The following is a 26,679-nucleotide window of genomic DNA, read 5'->3' on the forward strand; positions in this document are numbered from 1 at the left end:
CAAAGCACAAAACATGGGAATGGCAAGCCTTGGTTCAGACCTGGGTTCAGTCGTTCCGACCAGGTCCATACATTCTGTTTAGCAGTGTATGGGGGAACCGTCATTAGTAATGGACACACAGCTGCCTCTGACTGCACAGACAGTATTGCAGACCATCAGGGGGGAGTCAATGTGCCGAAGCAATCTGCCTCCCCGCTTGGAGAGAGTCAGTGAATTACTCTTGACATTTCCCTGGCAGCATCTCCATGATTCATGATCACTTTAGAAATAAGATGCTTGAGAATCTTTGGTCACCTGTAGAAGTATTCATTCCGAAGGCCTCAATCAGAGAAGAAAGAGTTACAGCTATCATGTGCTGAAATCCCATATATGGCCATCATCGGAGACCCGAAAGCATTTTATTCCCACCATGTCACCTTTATTTTCACCTATAATTCGACTTTGTAAAATTAATACACTAAAAAGAGTAATGATACATTTATGTGCACATCACTTCACCAAATCTTTATAGTTGACAAAAGCACTGCCAACTCGACAGTCCCCACACATCCATCATAGAACCATTCAGATACCGGTAGCTTAAGCATACCATCCTGTCGTGCGCACACCATTCTTTCACAGCTATTCACCTGATTAGCGATGCCCGCCTAATAATGAGACTGAGATATGAACAACTCACATAGTTTAATTAATAGTTAAATCAAGGGTGGAAGCATCTTTGGTAGAGGAAAATCAATGAAACAATGCAATATGTAAAAGAAACACACAAATGGGACAAATAATAGTAATGGTAATACTAGTTAATAGTTGAATGCAGCTAAAGTACATATGTTCTGCTGTACCAAATATATGTACGAATGTTGTAATGACAAGTTGTTCTTATCTCTTTAAGAACAACTTGTATTCCCTGTGCGCCTGTCCTCGGGCGCTGTTTCCATTCAATGTCCACTCCGCATTCTGGCATTCTCATCTGCCCTGCTCAAACTGTTTACATTGGCAGTTATGATGAGAGCACCAGAATGAGCGGTTGTGGGTTGTTTCTTCTCCCACGCTCATTACTTAAATAAACATGTTAAAAAGTGCAACGCTTCCTGGATTAATTTACTTCAACATTTGGCGACGATCTGTTACCTGTCTCCAAACAACCCACTGACCGTCTCAGACGAATTGAAGCCATTTTTAGGTTTCGCCTGGTGTCCACTGCAGATTTGGTAAATACCGATTCTTACAGAATCGGTAATTCAATTACTGATTCTATCTACATCTCCCCCCTTCTATTTTACCGATTCATAAATACCGAATCGGTAAAATTCGGTATTTATGAATCAGTAAAATATACTTACCTACATCTGGCCCCTAAGACTCTATAGCCTTTATTCATGTAATGTTATTTGATAAAACCCCCCCTGTTTTACAATTTTTGTCACAATGTTAAACTATGAGGATGGATTATGATGATTGCTCAGTGCCTGTCCACATTCATTGTAGGATAGGTTTTGATTTGTCTTTCTTGCTCAAATAGATTGGAAATCGGTTGACTATTTAGCAACCAATTAAGGCAGATCTTAGGACACCGTTAAGTGTGAAAATGAAACTCATGGACCATCTGGATGAATACTAGTTGGTACCACCGTTGCACGACGTAGTAAGTCCCCCCCGACGCACAATACGATTCCCCACTCGGGACAATAAATGTCCCGCCTTGTGATGCATGATTTTATTCTATTGTAGATAACTGAGGAGCATCTTCGCTGCCCGCCTGAGACGGATATTCACAGCTGTTTGCTGAGTAGGTATCTTATGCGGATATCAACTTCATGATTCACCTTACGCTAACTACACACACTGAATGTAATTTATTTATTTTTAGGTGCTCTACTACACCTTATGTCCTGATGAAGACCCCACACTGAGGAACTAATAACCCTGCATCTCAAGGGGTCGAAACGTAGACTACTGTATACTCTCATACCATAGGAATAGAAGAAATTGATTTGCTGCGACCTATGTGTTATGATTATAGGGAACTTTTGACCGTTTCTAGGCTGTAAAGGTTCAATTGTAAATACTATGAGACTGTGTTTATGTCACACTACCTTTACCCAGTCCCCCACTTACCCAATCACCCCCATTCCCTTTAGATACTTTCGTTTTCCTCTTCCTCTTCTTTCACTGAGAGCACTGTAAATATTGAAATACATTGCAAATTGAATTGTATTAATGCCTTGAATGACAAAAGTATTGACGGCATAAATTCTTGGCCCTAAATAATACAATGGCTACTATATGGGTAAAAGACGGAGGCTCTGAATTTTAAGAGCACTGTGTAACATGTTTTCAATATTTGGTTATTAAATATGTTGAATGGACAATTCTAAAAATAACCTCTTTTTGGTGAATCATTGTTAAAATTGAATATAAGAGGGACTACCTCGACCACTCATCTAAACGTACTGTTTCTTTGACCCAGGCCTGGGTAGTAGTTCAGGGCTTACCCCGTTCAAACTCAACCCTCCCCCCTGGGGGCAACCGAGCACTTTGCCAGGGCCGGTTTTCGTTCCCAGTCCAGCCCTGCCTGTTTCCTCAAATAATGCGACAGGCCTAATAAAATTGTACATTACTTTCACTTGCACATGGGCATGCCACTCACCGGAGCTACACCTCTGGCCGTTGTATTTGCATAAGGTGAAGAGGCAGTGGCAGTGAGAAAATGTGCTGCAGATCGCAGGCTGTTTATATTGGTAGAATGAAAGGCTTACAGTGCGCAGCATGCTTCTCGTCTCCGCTTGGTTTTGCCAAGGGACAGTTATTCCATTTCGTTCAGTTCCGTGAATGTCAGATGTTTGGAAGTGAACGCACGCTTGGTTACAAATCGGTCATTTAGAAAAAGCAAACAATTATTCGCGCACCCGCGCCTTACCTTTAAACATGTTAAGCTAAAACGTGGGTGCTGCGATGGCTGAAAAAGTTGACAATTTTTTTTCCCCTAGTTCTTTACTTTTGCAGCAATCACGGCACCAGCGTTTTAACTTGACATGTTTAAAGGTAAAGTGTAAGTGCCGCGATAGTAACAAGGGTAAACAAATTGGAAAACAATAGTGGCCAAATTCATTTTTTTCCTATTTGTTTACTTGTGCTGCAATCACGGCACCCACGCTTTACCTTTAACTATGTTAAGCTAAAGCACGGATGCTGCGATTGCTGCAAAAGTAAAGAAATTGAAAAAAATTATATTTCTTTAATTTTGAATCAATCACAGCACCTGTGTTTTAGCTTAGCATGTTTAAAGGTAATGCGCTGGTGCTGCACATCATTTTTTTCTTTTTAACTACTGATCTGTGTTGTAATTAAAATGAAACCAAATTGCAAAAACTTTAGATTAACACGTATAAAGGAAAAGCGTGGGTGTCGCCAATGTAAAAAAAAAAACTAAAAAAAAACTTCTCAAATAAATAGAACAAAAGGGGTATGCGACTGCGCTTGGTGATAGCAAGTAATAAAAGAAAAGCGCAGCTATGATGGTTAAATTGAAAAAAACTAAAGCATTGCGAGAGAGATTGTCCTGCCTGTAAAAGCAGGCAGGAGAAAGTCCTTAAAGAAAATAGTGCTTGGAGGCTGTAATTAAAGCCTACTTAGTAACAACACATATATCAGGGGATGTCCTCGTGGGAGGTTACTAGATGTGAAAAGGCAGTACTAAGGAGGGACTACTGAGCCTATTGACCAATGAGAATCCACAGTTTACAAAAGGACAGTAACAGGTCAATTAAAAAGATGGGCAGAAAGTTGGCGGAGTTTCAAGTCCATACCTGAATACAGCATGTCTCGAAGAGACAACGCAAGCGCTGGCTAGGCGAGACCTTAAAAATGAGTTATGAAAGGACTACCAAGGTTCCTGGTCTGGTTCCGAAAAGCTTCAACTTCCACAGCATAGGAAACAACCAGAAACAAGCTAGCCAAGGGGAGAACACCTGATCTACAAATCTGTAAACCAGTACTACCACCTAATCAAGAAATCCTCTAGCAGGGATGTTGAGAACGGTAGCCCAGTGCCTCCTCTGGGGTACTGATGGGCTCATACTTAGACAGCTGCAAAAATGTGTCTACTGTCATGAGCTTGATCTAAAAATGAAGTCCATCGCCGAAGGTTATTCATTTCTTTGGGGTTGAGGTCTTCCAGCTAATTATAATTTTCAAAGATAATACTTAACTAAAAAACACCTGTTCTAATTTACTTTTTCTCACAATAATGAAGTATTAAGTCACTGCCACGAGAACATCAGGCAGCTTTGTACACAAATGTATTAAACTTTACGACCTAAATGCGGTGAATTAATTAGGTAATTAAGTTTTTAAGCACGCTTAAATCTGCTTCCTTCTCTTGGTACATTTCTGGGAATGAAGCTTTAATGATGTAATTAGCTGCAAAGTGCATCGCACATTAGCTGTTAGTGTTAAGAGCTCAGTGTTAAACTGTTTACAGTGCCATACCTGATCAAACGCTTGGTCGATTTCCTCCTGGAGACATTCCAAAAATTTCTCATTGAGGTCAATCAGCTCTTGTATATTACCGAACACCACAGAGAGCTGTTCTTGTGTTAGTAACCCGGCAGACTGCATGGGGAGGTAAAACTCCTCTTTGATGATGCGCAGATCTTCCCCGTAGCTGGATTCTGTGTTGATGAACTCTAGGACTGCCTCCTTGCGCTCTGTCCTGCGCTTCAAACATTTCTCACACAGGTTGTCTCTTCTCTTGCTTCTGCCTTGCGCCTCGTTCTCAGAGGCGCATTCTCTCTCTCCGCAGTCCATGCATGGCCTATAAGCCTCCCAGGCTTCCAAGGTGGCCATTGTTTCAGCGGCCCTATTTCTCCATTTATTTGCCAAAGCATGGCCAATGCCGCTGTCTGTCCTTTCCACCTCCACTGATTTTGTGCTTCTGGTGCTACTGGTTTCAGCGTCCTCTTTTTCATCGCTTATGCCCACTATGCCACTGTCCGTGCTGAGGCTGCTGAGATTACTCCATCGGTTCTTGGATCTCTGGGAATAACTTGGCATGCTGCTGGTGTCCTTGTCAAAGCTTCGCCCATGGGTACTACTGGCTTTGGTCAAAATGGGACCTACACACAAAGAGAGGATTGTTTAAGTTACATTTTCTGTTGGAAAATTTGGATGAAAAGGTCTATCCTTATGTTGATGCAATTATTTGAGAAAAGATAAACTATCAAACACAATCGTGATGAAGCAATTGTCTCTGCGAAAAAAGGGCAAGACATTAAATCTATGTCCAAAATATTACAAAGTTTACATTCTCACCATTTACTTTTCATTGCAGTACACCACTATCATGAAATCCTTTGCTGTCCTACCACATAAAAGCATAATTAACCTGCACTGACCTGTGCTCATTTGATCAAAGGTATTATCTGTACAATTTACCTCTCAATGACCGATCCCTCCCACTTTCGAATTTTGAAGTGTCCGTCAAATACAAAAATTAGACGCAGAATGGTTGAGGAGACTCTGCAGATCAGTGTTAAAGCCACCGCTGTGGGTCAAGACGTACGCTAATGAATATTACAAGCTTCAGGTTCATGCCTTTTACTGGCAATCACCAAACCAACGCAGGACTGCAATCTACCGGGGGTAGTTCACTGCTCTGATGATGCACTTGGAATATTTTTCCACTTGAAAACTTTTAGCCTTTCTAGTAGTAGTAGATAGCTTAAATAAGTTATTCCGTCTTTTTCTAATACTAATCATGAAATACACACTCAGGGTTTTGTCCTCTCCTGTCAAACTAAATATCAGATCTTTAGTCTTTCGTGAAAGGTGAGCCCTCAACCACTTGAGGTTTGTCACTTTCCTCCTTGTTTGTTAATGTGCAAGTTGTACACCATGGAAAACCACAAATGTTTATGCCTTTTCGAAATGCTGCCAACTGCCATCCATCTGCTCTATGAATGTCTGATGTTAAAAAAATGTACAGAGCAGTCATGGGAGGCAGACCTCACTAGCTTAAGAAAGGAACAAATTTGGTACAGCAAAAGACTCCTAAATGGAGGGGTGGTTTTCCTTTACTCAATGTAATACGATATCATTTGATTGCAAATCAAACTAGCCAAATCAGTCTGCAGAACAAGCTTTGCCCTACTTCCGCAGTCAGCTACTCAAAGAGCAGTTATACTCTGTAGAAGCGTTCTGCGATCTACAAGCATTTGAAATGATTTGCTTTAGGTAACTAACACCTTTGCAAGTGATCATTATGAATGAAATAATGGTCAATTGAATTACATTTTTTGTATTTCCACATTCATTCCTTATGTTGTATACAAAAGGATAACCAACACCAAGATTAACAAAAACCTGACAGTTAATCAATATATTTGTCTTTTTTAGTTTATTGTGCCGAAAGACAAACATAGTATAATAAATATGGACTTACAAACATGCTATAGGGTGGAGTAATGGCAACTAATTGTGTCGTGGGATTCTTTATTTTACTCTCTACACAATAACATAAGTACTATAGTTCAGCACTTTATCATCTATTCTGGAGTTATAATTAAGTTTGAATTGAGTACTAAACCATGCATGTGTTGACCTTTACGATAAGTGTAATTCCCAAGATGAACTTCCTACAACTCTCTCCAAGACAAGGCCACTTCTGTCAACATCTTCAATTCCGTCAGATTCGAATAGGAAAAGAGCATGTGTCTGTACTTTCTGTAGTTTATCCATTGACAGACTTCGAAAGTCTACTCTATCGTCCTTTCCCTGGTCCTGGCTTTGCATTGCCAGAATTACCAAATGAGTACTGTTCAAGTCAGTGTCTATTGCTCATCCGGGTTTCCAAAAGGACATTCCTAAAAGTTTCACATCACTACTTTGTTCCACCTCTCCAAACTTTCTTCAGGCGACAACTTTAGTTTAAAGTTCTGATCCTTGCCTTCCGTGCTATTAACGGATCAGGCCCGGTCTATTTGAGTAAAAGGCTCAAATTATCTCTATCTGCCAGATCATTGAGATCGAACAGCCTACATCTCCTGGTTGTACCCAGATTTCGCCGCACCAGGAGCGGGGGCAGAACGTTTGGAGTAGCTGCTGCCAAGCTTTGGAACAGCCTCCCCCTGGATCTGAGGTTCATTGAGTCGGAGCAGGTGTTCCGCCGTAAACTCAAGACCTGGTTGTTCACTATCGCTTAAAACAGCTTTCCCTTTCTGTTGACATGTTCTCTATAGCGCCGGGACACCCCCTCCGGGGGTAGCTGCGCGCTTTATAAGCTTCTTAAATAAATAAATAAAAAAATAAACTTTGCAGCACTGCTCTTGACTCTCTACTTCCCTAGTCAATTGAAACATTTAACCACACTTCAAGATCTGTAAGGCCATGAAGAGCAGGCTTGTATCACCCGGGTTGTAAGACCACCATGCTGATGTGCAAAGAACTTCATAAGTAAATAAAAAACAACAAAAAAAGAAACTAATTGCAAGCATGAGCAAAACGGGACCCCGGCACTGGTTCGGGTCTTACCTCCATCTTTTTCTTGCCGCCGCCGGTGCGCATGTAGTCTTGCTGCCGCTGCTATCTTCATTTCTAGCTGCTTCCTCTTCACAGCATCAGTTGGCATTGGGTCACTGAAATGAGGTCTCAGGCGGCATTCCCTGTGAGTTTTGGACGAGTCTGCGGTTTCATGAGCTATATCCGAGCTTGACCGGCGGCAGCTTTGATTGGTGTGCTAGATAAAAAACATAAGAGAGTAATAAAACTGTTTAAATACACTGAAAGCTCTTCTTTACTTTTTAAGCTGAATTTGTGTCAAATGAAACAGGAATATGCAAGAGACGACATTTTGCAGAAGGCATGGGCAGGATAATAATGCTAAAAATCAAAATGTCAGATTACTAGCTAATCCCATTACAGGTGCATTCATCAAATAGGGGAGAATTGTATAGCAATCAGGGCGGATGTGCATAGGTTTCACACTAACATAATTCAGCATGGGAACTAATGATCAGGAAATGGCTCACGGGGGAATTCAAACTTTTTTAGACAACATATGGGCTTTCCTGCAAACCGAAAAGATTGGACATGGTTCCTGATGAGAATAACACATTGTATCAGCTTTAATAAATTAACTGTATTTCCCTGTGTTTTAGTTTCAGCGGTTGCATTAATTCACTGTCTGCTGATATAAAGGTTATATTTAGACCACAAATACCTAGTGTCCTCCCATTAGGCAAGCCCATCTTTAACCACTTGATTCCCAAACAGGGCTCTTGGATCTCTTGGATCTCTTTCTTTGTGTCGAAAGGTTCAAAAGAGACTTGCACTATTGGTGACTATTGTGAACTTTCCTAGGTTATGCTCTCAGTCGCTTCTCCATTATTGTTGCAATTGAACTTCAGATTATCGCTACTGTTGTACCCGACTATTTTTCCTCCACTAATAAAGACCAAGGTGAATTCTTGATTCAAGGAATAGAATTGGGCTTGTGTCAAACCCCATTTGGGGCGCCATGGGGCAAGCAAAGCCTTAGGGGCTAGGGTCCTTTGACTCTAATATCCTGTGGTCAGTCCTACTATGGCACTGCAAATGGGGCCAAAAGTAACCTCTTTAGCACTTGGCTCGGTGGTAGTGATGGCGAGCAGTCACAAGCTTCTCAAGGAGGTAGTGTGAAGATGCATCAAGCTCAGAACTCAACAATCACCCAGAAGCACAATAACCGATACCCACTCCGCCAATACCTCTTCAGAAAAGAAAGTACTTTAACATACTGAAAATGAGATACTAGACCATTTAATACACAGGCATTAATCTACTGGCACGGGGCAAATGTACTCAGGATTTAAGGTTCAACTTCACTTTAACTTTGTGTAAGGGTAGTGTGACAGGTTTCAGGCACAGTTGCAGAGCTACACCTCTGGTATCTATAGATAGTGCACTCAGTTTTATAGTTTCTAGTCCCAATGTCAACCTCACCAATGAGAGTCTTTAGTCCTCTGCGGGCAGCTGGTGGGCAGGCAGCACGCATCAGGACTCTGGCACAGAGGCACTCCAGCTCTGATGTTGGATACACCAGCAAGCAGTGCTGCTATGCGGGGACTATCTGCCTGCAGACTTGGTAGTGCTAATGGTCCTTAATGGTTGTAGCAGTGAGTCGGGCGAGCACAATCAGAACTCCTCAGGCAAAAGGGTGGGTCCGGCTCCACTCTCTACAACGACTACCTTGGTCTGCTTTGGTGCACAGTGTTCACGAGAACAGCGGTGCAGCCCACTCGGGCACACTTTGGCAGTGCACAGCTTTGCCGATTTGAAATTAAATCAGTGCTTTCCACTTTGGCCACACTTCAGGACTGTGCCAAAGCACGGGCAGGCAAGAAGGCGGACACTACAGTTCAGTAGCACACTGGTCACTCTCTCTAAAATCTTCTCGGCAGACAGATTCAGCATTAGAATCAGCTGCTTCTTGCTTGCCCTGGTTGTCAGCACCTCCTACAAGTTTGGCTTACTTCTTTCCTCTTCTTCTAAGGCGGGCCAGCGTCCAGGAGCTACAGCACAGGGAGACAGCTTTCCCTTCAAGGTCAGATTCCACGTGTGAAACTCGCTGTCAGACAGACCCCAGCACTGGCTGTATAGCAGTCTTCTGGGTACTCTGTAGAGCACCCCTATCAGTGGTCACAGAGAATTCGGAACTGGAGCATATTGATCAGGAGCTCTCACCTTTATACAGATACAGCAGACAGAGGATGTGTATCATTTGTCTGCATTTTCAAAACAGGTTTGGGTCACTACTCCATTCATGTGTCTTTTTCAGGCATCTTTCAAGCTCAGGCTTTGAGTAGAGTGATGCTCCTCACAGCAAGGATGTCACTAGGTTGGAACACCTATCACAGATACTCCAAGATGTGTCAACATTCTGCACTTGGCTGTCAACAGCCGCACTGACCATGATCGGGAAGAGAGACAAATGGCTGGCCTCACCCAAAAGACCCCTCACTCACTGAACAGAGACTGAAGTCCCACCATTCTCTCTCCATTGCCCCCTCCACTAATTCGCAAATGACAGTGCTCAGGAAGTCACAACCAGAACTCCTGCAGCAAAAGGACTTAACTGAATTTCTAAAGAGATGCCTTCCTCATCTTTCCCCACTTCACTGGCTTAGGGCCTGATTTAGATTTTGGCGTTAATGGTCCCGCTGTCACTCTTTCGACAGATTCACGGCCTGCCAACTTGGCCGTCCACTCACTCTATTAAGATGTTGATGGGTACATGGGAAAAAGACTGCCAGAGTCCAGTCGACTTTGCCAGAAATTATCACACCCAAGTCGACGGCGTCATAGGCAGAAGCAGCTGTTAGCAGGAGATGAACGCCGTGCCTTTCCGTTGAGGACACTGTGGTGGGAATACCTCCTACTTTGAGTTGGCGGACTCAAAGGAAATTATGTAAAAACGTATCTCTTTTACGGTTTTCCACTTCCATTTCCATCTTGATCTCCACCGTCCAAGTCCCTCTTTGCTGCTCCTGCTCCACTACAATGCCATTGTCGTCAGGATCTAAGGTAAGCTACTTTTACAATTGTCTTACTACGAATTGTGTGTTGACAATTGCTGTAGCCTGGTGTATTTTTGTTTGCTCTTACATACAATTTTGTTTTATGTGTAATGTAGTAGTGTTCATTTTCCAACTTATCATGGTAAAATGAACACACCTTTATTGACACTTAAAAAAAATATTGTTGTTGTGGTGCTTGGGGGTGTTGTGCTGTGGTGCCTGGAAGTGTGAATTCAATAGTATGTGTTTATGTTGTTTGTGTGGCATGCAATATGTAACAAAAAGGGGCACAACACCTGCACATGTTTTTGAGACAAACACAACTTATATGTGTATTGACACATGAATAAGTAGTACGTACCAGTCTCCACTCCACGAGGGACTCACTCTGTCACCAAACAACACCATCACAACAGGGACATCTAAAAAGGCTCGGCACAATACTGCTGGCCTGATGGCAACAGAGCCAGCAGAGAAGACCGCTGCGTCGGAGGAGGTGCGCCACGAATGAGTCAGTAAACAGTTGGTCGATGCGGACGGTTATTCTGCCAGCCCTCATCTAAATATGGCGGGCGGGACTCTTGAAACCGTCACCATGGAGGGATGGCGGGAGTACCACCAAGATCTAAATCAGGCCCTAAGTCTCTCCCCACTAGCTTCAGGAATGTCAGCAATACACTTCCACTGTCCAGGGGCTTCCAAAATGGAATCCATATGCCTCCATTACTCTGGTTCACTTACATGCACATTGTATGCAATGCTGATCACGCACAAATATTCACGCAAACATGCATGGGGATGTTAATTATTGGACCTGGGTTAATCTGTAGCAGCAGAACTTTAAATAAGTGGGCAAGTAGGTCTCCACTCTGACACAGTTAAAAAGGTTTAGTCACAATCACAGATTCACAACACATAGCATGCTGCCACACACTACACTACATACTAAACCCATGATACAGACCTTAGTCCACCCTCTAACCAATGAGACCATGCACCCCTTCATGTAGAAGGATAGGACCAGGAGCTCTTTTACGTCAAAGAACAGGCTTCAGCTTTTAAGCACATGCTGTATTAGTGTGAGGCTGGGGCCTAAATCCAAAACCAGGTTACAAGATATGCACAGTTGGGCATTCAGTTCAGAAGGACCCAACAGTACACCATACACCCAACATTCCCATACCAACAGTTTTGAATTCTGACATGGAATAAAAATGTAAAGTAGGTATGCAGCCTGGACACTAAAGAGATTGAAGTCATCCAGTGAAAACAATAATCAAGCTTTATTAACAGAAACACTTTGGCTGTATTTAGGACACCAAGCGTAAAAGTACAGGCAAAGAGTTACATCTCCACCTGCATGTTCTTTAATGTAGATTTCCAATTAACAAATGTGAAAAAGTGGTTTAATATATGGTGTGATTGTGAGAGTGCACTGTGTAATAAACTCACTACCTGTACTGGGTTCAATCAGATTTGTTTGAAAAACCTTAGCTCAACCATGGGTAGCTTTGGTTCTGAGCAGGCAGACTTTATCAAAATAACAAGTGTAAAGCATTAAGAAGTAAGACAATAATCGAATTAGAAACAAATGAGACTCAATAAAAATCTGAAACCAATTTATAAAAATAGGTTATATTTTTATCTTTACAATGACACTTCGATGTCAAAAATCCACTGGAGTGTTCTGGAGACGGTGCTTAATTTGAGCCGGTGGTTTTCGGTGCTCACCGCCATCACTTAATTGACAACACCGGGACATATGACAGTCTGCCACATGGTGGCGCTGTATACAAAATTTAGAGATGAAGACAACAACAGTTGTTTATTCTTTCAATATACAGTCAAAATGACCAATACCTGCCACCCAAGGCGTTCTTATAGCACTGGGGGCATGGAATAGTCTGAACTGTCACACTTGTAGGAGTGTGATGCTTAGTAGTTTTGCTTGTACTGTCAATGCCAGCGCTGGCAGAGGGAATAGGTGTCACAAGCTGCAGTGGCCTCCTGACGAGGGTTCTGGCCCTTATATTTTTTTTACAAACTGTCCACAGATATTAATTTTTAAAGGACCAATGAATCACTGCTTTACCATTCAACACAATAAATCATTGTAATGGACTGCTCTCGCGATCAAACTTGGGAAAGCTTTTATAAAGTTGTAAATTACTAATCTGGCCCGCTGTGGGTGACTAATTCAAGCAGTAATAACAAATTGAGAGAGAGGGTAAAGGGCACTCTTGGTCCCCCTAGTCAATATTATTAAACAACTAAAGAGTGTCGTAAAGAATAGGTGTATGAGCACTAGACACAGAGAAGGAAGAATCACCCTGAATGAGTCACATTGGAAATCAGTGGGGATTTTTCAGGAAGCCCACACTCACCACCCTGGGTGGTGACATGCTTCATCATCGGGCCCACCAGGAGAAGCCGAATGCCTCCCTGGTGTGCTACAATGCCAGATTACTGCGGAGCTGGTTCTTCGTGGCAAGGGTGTCAAAAAGAAATGTGAGTTAAAAATGTTAAGAACTGTACCATACAAAAACTTTATTCAATGGTCAGTTTGACATAGATAGATAGATAAAATGTGTGTGGGAAAACTACCAGTTAATGACTTGGTTGTTTCCACTTAAAGTGGGGTCAACATGTTTCTGCCCATCTATGTGTCATTTACTGGGCTTTCATCAGGACCGTAAGATAGTGTACCTCGGCGGTATGGGCACGCTAAGGCCCACCCTTACCAGAGGATGTGAAAGTTAAAAGCAGGTGTAGAAAAATATTGAGTGCAAAAAACAAACCAGAAGTGGTGGGATACCTTCAAGTTAGAGGTACCTCTACAGTCTGAAAGGCAAAAGGACATACAGACAAGAAAGACAAACAACACCTAGTTAGTGCGATCCATCTCAAGGGTTTTCTGCAGAGAGAAATCTCTGTGTGGACGTGCTAAGGATTAGTAAACAAGTGATTTTGGTGCCATAAATGGTATTTTAGTGCAAGAAAACGCTGTTCTCAAGGGTAGCCCAGCGTAGAAACATGTCATGTAGAAATGGCCGTTGGACAGATCGGCTAATAATACATCACTCGTGGTTAAGCGATCAAGCAGGCAGTTGGTCACAGAGGCCAATGAGGCTTGATTGGACTGTTACGTCACACTCAAAGCAGTTTCCTGTCCAGTTCCAGGCTCGATGGGTGAACCGCCATAGACTATAAAATAATTAATAATCTGCCAGACCCCACAGTTTCACTCAGGGAAAAATGGGTGCGCGAGGTAGGAGACCACAGAGTGGTAGGAGGCGTTGGCCTCACCGAAGGAGGTGGGAATACCATCAAAACTTAGGCTCAAAATACTACACCGCACAGACCACACTAGATACACCCTATGCAAGATGGGCAGAACGCACCATCCCTATTGCCTTAGAGGATGCAGGGAAGAAGGGACGTTCTATCATACACTGTGGCAGTGCCCAAAGATAGTTGATTACTGGAAAAAGGTAATGAGAACGGTGTCGCAGACGGTGGGAGTGTCACTGCTACCAGAACTGCGAAGGTACCTGCTGAATGTGTGTGAGCCGAATGACCTTACGCATAAGGCGCAGATATGGGTAACGATGGGGCTATTGGTGGCTAAGCGAAATATAGCGCAGACATGGGGGGTGGCAGAGATACCATCATTAGCAGCTTTGTGTAGAGACATGGACATGGCCATGATGGTGGAGAGGACGGTGTTTATCAATCGGGGTTGCCCCCAGAAATGGAGAAAGATATGGGGGGCGTGGAATAAATTCCGGGGAGGTATCTGTGAACCACCACCAGACCTTGATGAAGAGAGTTCAGAGGGGGAGTAATGAAGTATATGTCATGATACATTTAGACAAACTGTTTTGAGTAACGCATGATGTTGGGAAAGTATGTAAAGTCGGGAGACGCAATTTGTTAAAAGGGATTTGTATAGTAATAATGCAATGCGTATGTGTGCAACCTGTATTATATGCCATGGTTTGCTTTGATAATAATAAAACAGATTATACAAAAAAAACTGCTCTGTCAGCCACGAATGATGGGCTGAACGTCATACCTCGCTTTGTCACACTCGTAGTGGCACAATAACTGCTGCAGCCCATGAGAGACACTTTAACTTACAGGCCCTGTGTACCCCTTGTATTATATACTAGGGACTTATACCCAAGTTATCTTATGACTATTGGGGGTAAACTAATCAGACTTATACATTTTAAGGGTCAGAGCACTGACACTGAAATCTGTTTAGCCCCTTCAGAGTCGGAAAAATCAGTAGCATCAGTCCAAAAACGTAAGGACAATCTGTAAAAAGGCATTTTCTTTAAATATATATTCCCAGAAGCACAACTGAAAAGCTGCACCAAAGCACAGATTTACAGGTGTCCTTCAGGAGATGTCATGTGACACATTCCCCAGACTCCCGTTCCCACTCTGCAGAAATATACGTAGCACAGTTTGCCGCACATGACATTGGACGAAATCCCGTCAATATGGGGGTGCACTCCTCACCTCACCTGGCATCAGCTCAGTATGTGAGGCACAGCTCTGTCCGTTGGTACCCCGGGCCGGACACAAGCTGGAACGGGAGGTTCGTCCAATACTCCTGTGACAGTTGACCAAATATTGGAACCACAGAAAGTTGTTCTCATCATCATTCAAGGAAGGTCATGACACATGGTATTGAAGTCTCTGCACCCGTGGCGTTATTGGGCCAGTTATCTCATTTATGGAGTTTACGCCTGAGTAGCCAGGCCTGGCATCAGGTTTAGGTTGCCACACACAGTCCTGATGAAGACTCGCAGCTGAGGCTCCAATCTCCCGCTTTGCATCAGCCGAGTCGAAACGTCGACGCTCCTCTTAACATGACCTGTACCTACATCTGATCTGACATACCTTTGAAAATGCATTGAGTGCACATTGTAATTTACAGAGTACATGTAAATTAAAGTTATACTACGGACAGGTCTACATTGTCTGGTTTTGATTACCAGTGATTCTGAAATTATCTAACTGGTTCTATCCTTATTTCTATGATTTGCACTTTCACTACCCACCACCACCATCCCGCTACCCTTTCACTCTTTCTGTGCGCAACCTATGTCCATTGAAAAGAATTTAGGACTCATTAAAAATAAATGTTTGTCTTTTGAAATCCTATATATAGTTTGGCGCTTTTTCCTGTGTGGTTTCCGAACATACGTATGCATAAATAGTAAATGAATGCATGCATAAGGAATTTCTTTAGGTTATTAAATGACAGTGTTGTAGTGTTTCACAAAACACAGACTGTTCATATTTGAATTTAATTCTCTAAATAATTGGTCACGGACCATTTTTTCATTCCCGTACTGCACCCAGGTCCGTCTTGACTTTTTGGGTTACCCCTTTATCTGTAATGATGATCCCTCAGATTAGGCCTTTGTTATGGTCCCAGCAGGAGTCTTAACTAAGAAAGCCCCCTGCAGGTTGTTGCGATCGAAATCAGACAACAACGTGCAGGCTCTGCTGAATGTGTCCCAGTGTTTACAAATTACACCGGGCAAATTCAGCCTATTTTTCAGTGGGGGACACTTTCTTGGCAGGGTGGACCGCATCCCCTGTGAAAATAGTGGGCGGATGCCGTTCACCCGTGTGTACCCCCTACTCGTGCCCTGACTCCCACAGATTATATAAATTTATTTGGTGCTCCCGTGAGGTTTTTTCTCAAGTTATGTTATGTTAATTTAATTTGTAGCGCGCACAGATACTCAAGAGCGTCCCGGCGCGGAGCAAAGAGAGGCAAACATCTGAGATTTATGCAAAGAGATATGTTTTCAAGTTCTTCTTGAAGATCAGGGGGTCCTGAATGTTCAGGAGGGCAAAAGGGAGAGCGTTTCAAACAACAGCAGCTTCCCGAGCTAGAGAGCAGCCTCCAAGCCTCTGACATTTAAAGCGGGGAAGATGGGCGAGGCACTGGGTCATGGAACGCAGCTGTTGTGCTGTAGGGTAGAAGGAGAAGCGTTTTTGCAGGTAAATGGGGCCACGCCCATGAGGAGCGCGATAGGCCATAACTAAAGCTTTAAATTTGACCCGTTCAGCTAAGGGAAGCCAGTGCAGAGAGCACAAAATGGGGTCTCATGCTAGTCCTAGCGCCAATCTCAAGAAGAAGTCTGGCTGCCGCATTTTGGACTACCTGGAGTTTTTTTAACAGATAGCCCGGGATGACCACATAAAGGGCATTGGCGTAATCCAGCCAAGCCAGGATAAGGGCACAGATGACAGTTTCTTTCACCGTCCTAGGCAGGAGAGGAAGAAACTTCCTCAAAGTTTTCAAAAGGCCAAAGCAGGTCTTGGCAAGTTTTCTAATCTGTGTAAAAAAGGAAAGATTCTCCTCAAACCACACCCCCAGATTCTTGGCAGGCTTCCCTGTAGAAGTCGGGATAGGGAACTCAGGGGGCCAAAGAGTTTCTCTAAAATTGGAAGGAAACTTTCCATATAGGAGAATCTCCGATTTATCTTCGTTACACATAAGTTGTGCGGCAGCTAGCCAATTGAAAATGGAAGACAGACAATGTTGAGCAGAGGTAACAGAGTCCACATTATTATCCCAAGTGAAGAGAAGCTGGATGTCATCCGCATGGGCCATAACCTTAGCCCCCAAGGTCCTCTGCCAGGTACACCAAAGGTGTGACATAAATGTTGAAAAGAAGGGGGCTAAGGGAGGACCCCTGTGGTACTCCTGTAGTCACTGTCTGGGTGGAAGAAGAGGACGGTGGAAGCCATATCTGCTGAGCCCGTCCTTCCAAGAAGGACCTGAGCCAGCCCCAAACAGTGCCCGACACACCGATCTCAGTTAGACGCGAGAGGAGGAGAGTGTGGGGGACAGTGTTGAAAGCCGCCGACAGGTCGAGCAAATTAATGCTGCCTTCCCGCTGGCATCCAGACACTCCCTAATTGCCTCCGAAACCTCCACCAGGGCGGACTCGGTACTGTGGGAGGCTCGGAACCCTGACTGGGCCGGATGCAGCAGGCCCTCCCTCTCAACAAACTACCAACTAGGCATACCTTCTCCTCTATTTATTCTAATTATGCGAGAGGAGTAGCAATACTGATTCGACAAGGACTAAATTGGAAAACTATTGAATCACAGTTAGACCCTGACGGCAGATTTGTGATACTTTATGGCCTGTTGAGAGGAGTGAACATGACACTTGTGGCAGTTTATGATCCAAATACGGACTGTCCTGAATTCTGAATGTGTAGGCAAAAGTTCAAATTCTGGGATGCGACACAATAATACGGGGAGGTGATTTAACAATGTGCTCAATGACACACTAGACAGTAAAGGCACGTCGCGTAGTATGCATCGTATCTCATGTGAGGCCCTAAACGCGTTAATGCACGACAGAGGGTTGACATCCAGGGGTAATGGAAGGTACGTGTGTATCAGCGTATCATGGGGCGTGGGCCCGGTTGAACTTTTGGATAGTCTCGCAAGATATTGCAGCCTGGACCTCCGATAGCACACATTTCCCCAGAACTCTATCCGATCACACCCCTTGCATGTTATAAGTGACGATTCCTGACACCCCACTACAGATGTTTAGTTGGAGACTAGCCCGAATGCCCTTTTTGACTCCACTTTTAGAGAGGAGTTATACAAGGACATTGAAGAATACTTTGAAACGAATGCTGGTTCTGTGTCCACACATGCGTCACTCTGGGAGGCATTCAAGGTGGTTATACGGGGGAAATGCATATCACGCCTCGCCGGGGTGCTCAAAACCATCAGAGGCACGCTTGCTTCTCTTGAGGCTCGTATCAAGGGGCTTGAGACTAACTATAATATTGCTCCAAACCCTAAACTATTACCAACTATTAGGAAGCTTGCACTGAATTTGAGGAAGAGGCACAGCACGAGGTAACATTTATGGGTAAAACCCTAGCAAATATGCTGAGGACGCCACGCACGGTTACGTACATATCCGAAATTATAGGTGAAGACTCCACTATAATAAGAGGCCCTCTGGAGGTTCTAGGTGAATTCACTAAGTTCTACACCAAGTTGTACACAGCTACGCACCAGACAGTGGCAGTGGAGCTCCAACCATTTCTTGAGTCTATAGAGTTGATATGGCTGGGAAGGGCTGATAGGGAATATCTGGATGAGCCCTTCCCTTCCAATGATATACTGCAAGTGATTGGCAGCCTGCCTGCGGATAAAGCCCCCGGTTCAGACGGGTTAACTACTAAGTTCTATAAGGCCTACGCAGACCAATTGGTGCCTCGCCTGTTGGCGGTATTTGAAGAAGCTCAAGATACAAGCATGCTTCTACTTTCCATGCGAGAAGCAATTATCCTGTCTCTATTGAAACCTGGGAAACCTGTCCAGGAGATGGACTCTTATAGTGAACTCTCCTTAATTAACACAGATGCCAAAATGTATGCCACGTTACTGATCACCAGGTTACAACCTCTACTCCCTATGATCGCGAGACCCAGCAGATCCACGGCCCATAACTGTCGCACCTTCTTCGCAGTACTGCACTATTTGAACCCTGAAGCCAAGGTGCTAGTGGTGTTCTTGGATGCTACGAAAGCGTTTGACGCATTGGAGTGGCCTTATCTGTTCGGCATATTGGGGAGGATCGGATTTAGTCCAAACATCATTGCACAAATCAGACTGTTATACATAACACCCTTGGCGGTACACGCCAGGGTTTCCCTCTCTCCCCGCTCTTGTTTGCCATAGCGATGGAACCGATCGTAGCTAGGATTCGTCAAAATCATGCTGCAAGAGGGTTGAGGTTCAGCACTAAAGGGCTGCTGATCTCGTTATATGCAGATGGCATGATGCTGTATATAAGTGACTCAGAGGTCAACCTAGATCCACTACTCAGGGAGCTCACAACATTTTGTGGCCTCTCATGCATCTATATAAATTGGTCCAAATCTACCATGTTTCCCCTCACTACGGCTACTAAACCTTTCGACTTGGAATACCAGTTGAAATGGGTGGATGGCCCAGTAAAATATCTAGGTATTTGGTTAAGCTGGGATGAGCAAGAGATTTGGAATCTAAATTTTGGCTGTGCTATCTCTTGGCTGGAAGGGAAAATTAAGGTGTGGGCTAGACTGCCTATTTCTCTTGATTGCAGAGTAGCCATCGCGAAGATGGCTGTCCTGCCAAATTTTTAAATGTATTCATTAATATTCTGCTTCCACTCACCCAAGCCTTCTTTAACAGTTTTCGGTCTCTCATGATTTCCTTGGTCTGGGCAGAGAAAAAGGCATGCATTACTTGGGAAATACTCACTTTCCCCCTCACGCAGAGTGGGTTGGGGGCCACGGACATGCCATTATATGCGTACTGCACACAAGCGCAGTTTTTGCATTTCTGGTTACATCCCGTCCCGTTCCAGCCCCATGTGGCTGTTGAGATGGACATAGCAGCTCCTATTCCCCTCCAGGTGGCAATTTATCAAAAATACAAAAGCCAGAGGGACGGGATAGATTCAATGGAAGCCCTAAGGTGGGCCTGGGACATACTACTCATCAGGGCTGGCTTTGAGATACTATATGCACCCTCTGCCCCTTTATCTCGTAACCCACAACTTCCAGCCATAGCTGATGATGGGAACGCGGCACTGGCAAAATCAATAGGGCTAGAAATGTTTGCGGGTCTGTCCCCTGAGGACACTTTCTGTGCTCCTCCTGAATCTATGGCCGTGGGCTCGAAGAAATTTTCGGAGCTATTCCTCTACTTAAAGATTAGAGCCACTTGCAGGCAATTACATACCAACTTTCCAAAAAACCCCAAACACTTACCAGTACTAGAGCAGTGGATAAGTATTACAGGTTCCCGTAGACTAATAACGAGAATGTACTGTTCGATAAAAGCCACAGCACCTTTAGCTATACGTATAGCCCGGCAGAGCTGGAATGCAGAGCTTGATGGTCAGGTAATGAACAAAAAGTGGATCTTCGGCTGCGGCCAACTCCAGCTACTCTCACCCAATTATAAACTGAGATTAATTCATTTTAAATACTTGCACAGGTTCTACAGAACCCCCACCCAGTTATAAGGCATGGAGTTGAGGCCACATGAGAGATGTTGGAGATGTGGCCAGGCCCCTGAAACCTTTTTACATATGTTCTGGTACTGCCCACTCATTGCCTTCTTCTGGACTGCCATTTGTAGCACAATTCATGAAATATTAGGGGTGCCCAGCGAACCGCAGCTGGACATTGTGCTTTTGGGTTTTGTAAAAGGCACTAAGGCCGAGCACCGCAAATTACATGCTTCGTTACTCCTTATGGCTAAACGTAGATTATTCATATATTGGGGTGACAAAAAAGCACCCACAGTAAACATCACTTTCAGCCACACTCAACTCTCGACTTTCTGGGAGTTAATGCCCGTAGCCTCCAGGCCAAAAGATATATGAGGCCCCTTCCTAGATTGGCTAAAAACACTCCAGGAAGATATCCCAGCCTCTCCTATCCGAGTTACATCTTGCACCTCCCCGTCACCTGAACCACATGCAGATGTGCACCCAGATTAGGTCAACTCTATTGCATGGTTGTTGAAACTTGACATTGGAAGGCCGCTCACAGCAGGTTCAAAATGAGTAGCCGCTAAGTATATTGATATGGTGTGCCCTCCATGAGGACTGGCCCACTGCCTACTGTCTTAAACTCGGTGATGTAGGATATGTACTAAGCCTCCTGTCTGTTTTTGAAAATGTTTTCTTTTTTTTGTTTTTGTTTGATTGTTCGCACATTTAGGTCAAAGATGCTCTATGATTCTTCAATCCAGCTACAACCAGCTGAATGTGTATTGTTGTTACAAATGTCAATAAATAAATTTAAAAAAAAGTCTCAATATGCCAATATTACTGATGGAAAAACAACAAAGTTAAAAAAACAAGTTTGTAGCATGTAAAAGAAAGCTTAGGATGTGGCAGATAAAGTGGTGTTGCCATTCCTATCCACTATCCATTTCTATTCGCTTTTGGTTTCATTCTAGAACAGCTTCATGTATATATTACAATCAGACATAATAAATTAAAGGTTCTTATTAAACTGCCCTCATAATTACATTAAGTTTGACTCTCTAAGTTAGTAAAAGCACCCCTGTCTAAATCTGCTACAGCACATTGGTGTAGTGTTAAATTTGTTGGCGGTCATTCAATAGAGATTAGCTGATGGTTTTTCTCTTACACTCCCTGCAGGAGGCATGTCAGCAGGTTTCTCATTATCGGAGTCGTTGGAGTAGTGCAGCGTTGCCATGGGTATCTGAGTAGATGGACCGTTGTCCTCTTCTGAAAGGGTATCGGCTTTCCAGGAGTCGCATGATACCTCAGCAGCCGGCTCAGCGTCGGTTTCAGCACTGCAGCTGAGAAGAAAGTAAAACAGCCAATAATTAGCGGAGCCGTGCAGTGTAAGTAGGGCAACAAGCCATGTGACCAAGAGCATGAGCCAGTGTTGAGACACTGTAAATTGCCCTGTTCTGTTGCTGTTAGCTTTTCAGGAAATCTGTGTAAATATACCAGCTTATCCCAGTTCTTATAGGACAGTGAACAAGATTTAGGCCCATGGTTAGTGTCTTTCAAAAGCAATATGTGCTACTGGCAGTCTATTCTCAATCTAAGAAAGACACTGAGCCCGTACCCCCTACTAACCCTCCACGAATACTCCCTCCCTAGCTCAGAGAAACTATCAGCTCTTCGCTTCTTCCGCATTTCTGAGTCAAAGCAGTGCTCACCTGCCTACAGAGGGCACACTCCCAACAATTTCCTACCTTCCTCCCGTCATTCAAATGTACCCCTTCCATTTCCCTTTTGTTTGGTACCTTTTAAATCTGTGGCTTGTGTTAGAATTTTTTCCCTGATGTTTTTAAACAAGATACTATGCCTCACATCCCCAACAGCTACCGGTGACTAATTCAGACTGGTTAATTACTTTTCTATTTCCACTATCCTCTACTCCATAAACTACGAAAAATGCGTGCCTACAAGTAGCTCTTCATTCTCGTTCTTTTTTCTCCGCACACCAATCTGGTTTTTATTCTCCTTGATTCTCTGAACCTGCCCTTCGTCCTCACATTTACTTCCATACTTGCTCTCAACGTAGTAAACTTTCCTCTCTTATCCTCATCTTTTCTCCAGTGGTTAGCACAGTTGATCATTCTAGTCCCTATACACTATTCTTTCTTGGCATCTCGGACACTCTTCTATCACCAACAAGTCTCATAATCTCGCTGGACAGGCCAATTTCTCTATACCACTTTGCTATGATGTTCAAAAAGGATTAGGGATTAAGCCGTATTTCCCATCTTTTCTCAATGCGTACTTTCTTTTTTGGTCTTTCTCATGATATTGTGCTGATGGTTCTCATATTCTTATCTTTGATTTTAGCCAGGCAACATGTGTTTTATTAGGTCGGGTCTATCTGACAGCAAAGCGCTCTGGTTACAAAAGATCAATTGCCAACTTCCCAAGAACTAACAGTGGGCTTAAAGACCTCCCATTGCTTACCCTTGGTTGGGTTTAGTGTCCCTTTTGTGTGCTTGACTGGTGCCTAGCTTGTCCATCTTTGTGTTTGTCTCTTCCCTGGAGTTTACCTCTTTACTCGTGTTCTTCCACTGCTCACTTTTAGGGAACTACTGTTTTCGTTTTTCCTAAGCACTCCATGAAAGTGCATGTGATTTTCAGCTCTCTGTTTCGTGTGCTTATCTTTCCCCTGTACTCTGTGTTGCTCTCTCTCACCTGTGTGCTTCTTTCCTCCTGCGCTCCACATTAATCTTGTCCATTTGCTTCGCCTTTAGTCCCCATATTGTCCTTCCCTGGTGCGCACATTCAGATTATTTCATTTCTCTTTTTTTCCCCCAGGGCGAGGCAGCAAATCGTTGCCAGCCCTTCCACTTTACAAATAAAAGCATGTTCACAACTGTTTCTGATACGCGCACAACCTGGGCATTACTGTCATTTCAGTGTTTAATTTGTAAAAAATAAATGTGCCAGGGCTCTCCTCAGGAGGCCACTGCAACTTGCACCACATATTGCCTGTCCCTGATAGGCTTTCAATGATAGTAAGAACACAACTACTAACCATCACACTTCTACGTGTGTGACAATTTGGGCTATTTCATGCCCCAAAGCTATATGAAAGGCTTGGGCAGCAGGTAATTGTTATTTTTAATGTTTTCTGAATTAATAATTAACTGTTGTTGTGGTCATCTTTAAATTACCCAGACAGTGCCACCTTGTGTCAGACTGTCACAAGCGCAAGTGTTGAAAATTACGTGCCAGTGACAAGCACTGGAAACCACCAGCTCAAATTAAGCACTGCTTCTATCCCTCCTTCCTTTAACTCTACAGTCCATTTTTTAACTCTTGAACCATATTCATTTAGTTTCCTATACTGAGAACATTGCTCCCTCTTTTATTTCTCAGTGCTTCACTACCCTTTAAGGACAAACTATAATTAGAGTGTCTCTGTGTTTATTTAAATATATTCATAGCTCATCAGCCACCTACCTACCTACTTTCCCTGATTATTCACTGTACACTCATATGCAGATCTGTCAACCTACAAAAAAAATCACAGTGTGAGAAGGGGCTGGACCTCGTGGGTAGAGCAATCTACCGTGCACAAATCCCCCCACACTCCCAATCCAAAAAACAAAGGGTCGTGAGGCTGCCTCCCTGCCCTGGTGAGGTTTAAAAAAAACTTTATGGGACCGTGTGACAGGAGCCAAAATCGTGTGACACACTGTGGCACTGTAGGCGTTGGCAGGTCTGCGTATGTTCTTTACCCTCTTGTATACATATTATTTTGGTATCTTCCCATCCTCCTTGTGCTTTCGTCCACCTCCACTCTTTTACTCCTAATGCCACCAAGTTTTTCTCCTCTTCTGCCCCCTCACATGGGCACTATTATAAAACCCACCTTTTTCCTCGTTTCACACCCACGTCAATCCCAAATGTATGATCTCTGTTAATAAACTGAAATCTTTAGCATTATTAGTACTAATGTGCCATGTTAGGCACTTAAAGCAATATAAAAACTTCAATAAAAGGCACTGGCAAAGAAAGATAATAAGTTTGGCTTTGGTAAGCAAGCAATTTTTTTTTAATTACATACAAAATGTATCCAACACATAATATAGGTGTGACCCAGCAGCCCAGGCACACTATTACAACAAAGTGACAGCACTGGAATTGTAGATCTAGAAACAAATCAAGAGTATGTTTGTTAAAAGTATACCATAGTATCAAGGATGACCACCGCCTGACTGAAGACGAGTGTGAGTGGGCCGGTAATGACTACAAGGGTGGGGACATTTCCAAAAATGGACTTGAAGTGTGTTAATAAAATGTCTCATTGAGTGATGATTCCTTGCAGTCCTGAAAGGAGCTAACCAGTAGGGTATCAGAGGTTAGTACAGTCTCATATTTTAAACTGTTCCAACATACATCATGTCTTTCTAAGGGCTAGCACAACTAAAGACTCCTTAACTACTGCGCTTCAGCTCTTTGCCAAGGCAGTTCAAACACAAATATTATGTAGATCACTGAATAAACATCAGAGGTAAAATAAGTCTCTATATTCCATCATGATTTGAATTGGCTTTAAGCTATCCTTGACTTTTATGAAGAGAAAGAGGGGTCAAGTGGATAGAGTCGAAGTCCCAAAAAGTTTTGAGATAGTTTTAGTTAGAAGAGCTCCAACACCCCTTTCCCCGAAACAACCCATTCCACCCAATCAAAATGTTGTATTCTGATATGGCACCAACACAGAAACCCTTTGGTGCTGGGAAGCTCTACTCTATCACGCCAGAAAAAGTCTCGGAGTTCACACCAGAGAGATTCCCTTTTCTGGCTCCAATATTAGGCTGCTAAAGAAGAAGTTCCCTGCAGCCTCAGAATTTTTTTAGGGGATGAATGTGGCAGCGTCCATTGCCCACTGAGGTCATCGATATTGAAAGTGAAAGTACAAAGACCCTTTTGGCACCTTCCGCCTTCGCTTTATGCAGTGCTCAGGGGAACAGCTCAGTCCATCCCAGTGCTTAATTTGTAAAAAAACACAAGTGCCAGGGTCCTCGTCTGGAGGACACTGCACCTTGCACCACACATTGCTCCTGCTAACCCTACAAATGACAGTACCAACACAACTACTACTCATCACACTCTTACAAGTGTGACAATGCATACTATTCGTGGGCCCCAGAGCTAAAGGAATAGCTTCAGTGGCAGGTATTAGTCATTGTGAATGTATATTAAATTATTAAGCAACTGCTGTGCTCATATCTAAATTAGGCAGACAGCGCCACCATGTGGCAGGCTGTCATAAGCACTGGTGCAGAGCACTGGAAACCACCAACTCACTAGTCCACCTGAGCACTAATCAAAAGGTACGTTTACCTAGGGAAGCAGAAGGGTATCCTCTTTCCAATGATATCTCTCCCTAGAGGATCCAGAGAAAGACAATTTCTGAGCAAGGAACAACCCAATAGACACTAGGGCAGAGGTCTTCAAAAGTCAGCTGAGCCCACCATCTAAACCTTTTTACACGTCGAGCCCCCAGCCCCCCACCACCACCTGACAAAAAAGTTCTGGAAGCTGGTACTCTGCATCATTGATGACCATTCCCTGCTGCAGAGCCCAGGTGGTAAGGGCAAATAATATGAAATAAAGAGCTCCACTTCCAGTTTTGAGTAGTACCTGGAAACTGGAGTGCTTACAATTTTGTAATCTATTTTTTGCAGGTTTATATAGTGCGAACATGACACAAAGGTATTGGAGCGCTTTACAGGAGCATCATTCACATTACACAAGCACACATTCATTTTTTGTAAGCACAGGGCGATAAAGTGATATTCCCAGAATCACAGGATGTTGAGCAGACACCAAGAATTGAACCTGGCTCCCCAGCTCCACAGTCATTAGCTCTGGCTATTGCGCCACATCCTTGCCCTAGACAAGATATCAGATTAAGCATTGGCAAAGCCAATAGGTCTCAGCAATCAGATAGCTACAGACGATGGCAATGTAAGTGCATTTGTGTATGGCTCAGGGGCTGTTTTTATTGATATCCACAAATGTATTACCACTGATTGGTGAGA

At 43.5% G+C, this 26,679-nt stretch overlaps 1 protein-coding gene across 1 annotated transcript in view; it reads right to left on the reverse strand.

Annotated features, from left to right (window-relative positions):
* The window catches only part of LOC147732901 (uncharacterized), a 447,397-nt gene that overhangs the window by 18,983 nt on the left and 401,735 nt on the right, over window positions 1-26,679 (reverse strand). Inside the window, exons 5-7 of the mRNA XM_086957443.1 lie at window positions 21,774-21,948; window positions 7,531-7,735; window positions 4,492-5,117 (exon numbers count right to left, since the gene is read on the reverse strand). Coding sequence (XP_086813569.1) covers window positions 4,492-5,117; window positions 7,531-7,735; window positions 21,774-21,948 — 1,006 coding nt within the window. The remainder of the gene's footprint in view (window positions 1-4,491; window positions 5,118-7,530; window positions 7,736-21,773; window positions 21,949-26,679) is intronic.

This window comes from Lissotriton vulgaris, chromosome 2_1, assembly GCF_964263255.1.
Source record: "Lissotriton vulgaris chromosome 2_1, aLisVul1.2, whole genome shotgun sequence".
Classification (NCBI taxonomy): domain Eukaryota; kingdom Metazoa; phylum Chordata; class Amphibia; order Caudata; family Salamandridae; genus Lissotriton; species Lissotriton vulgaris.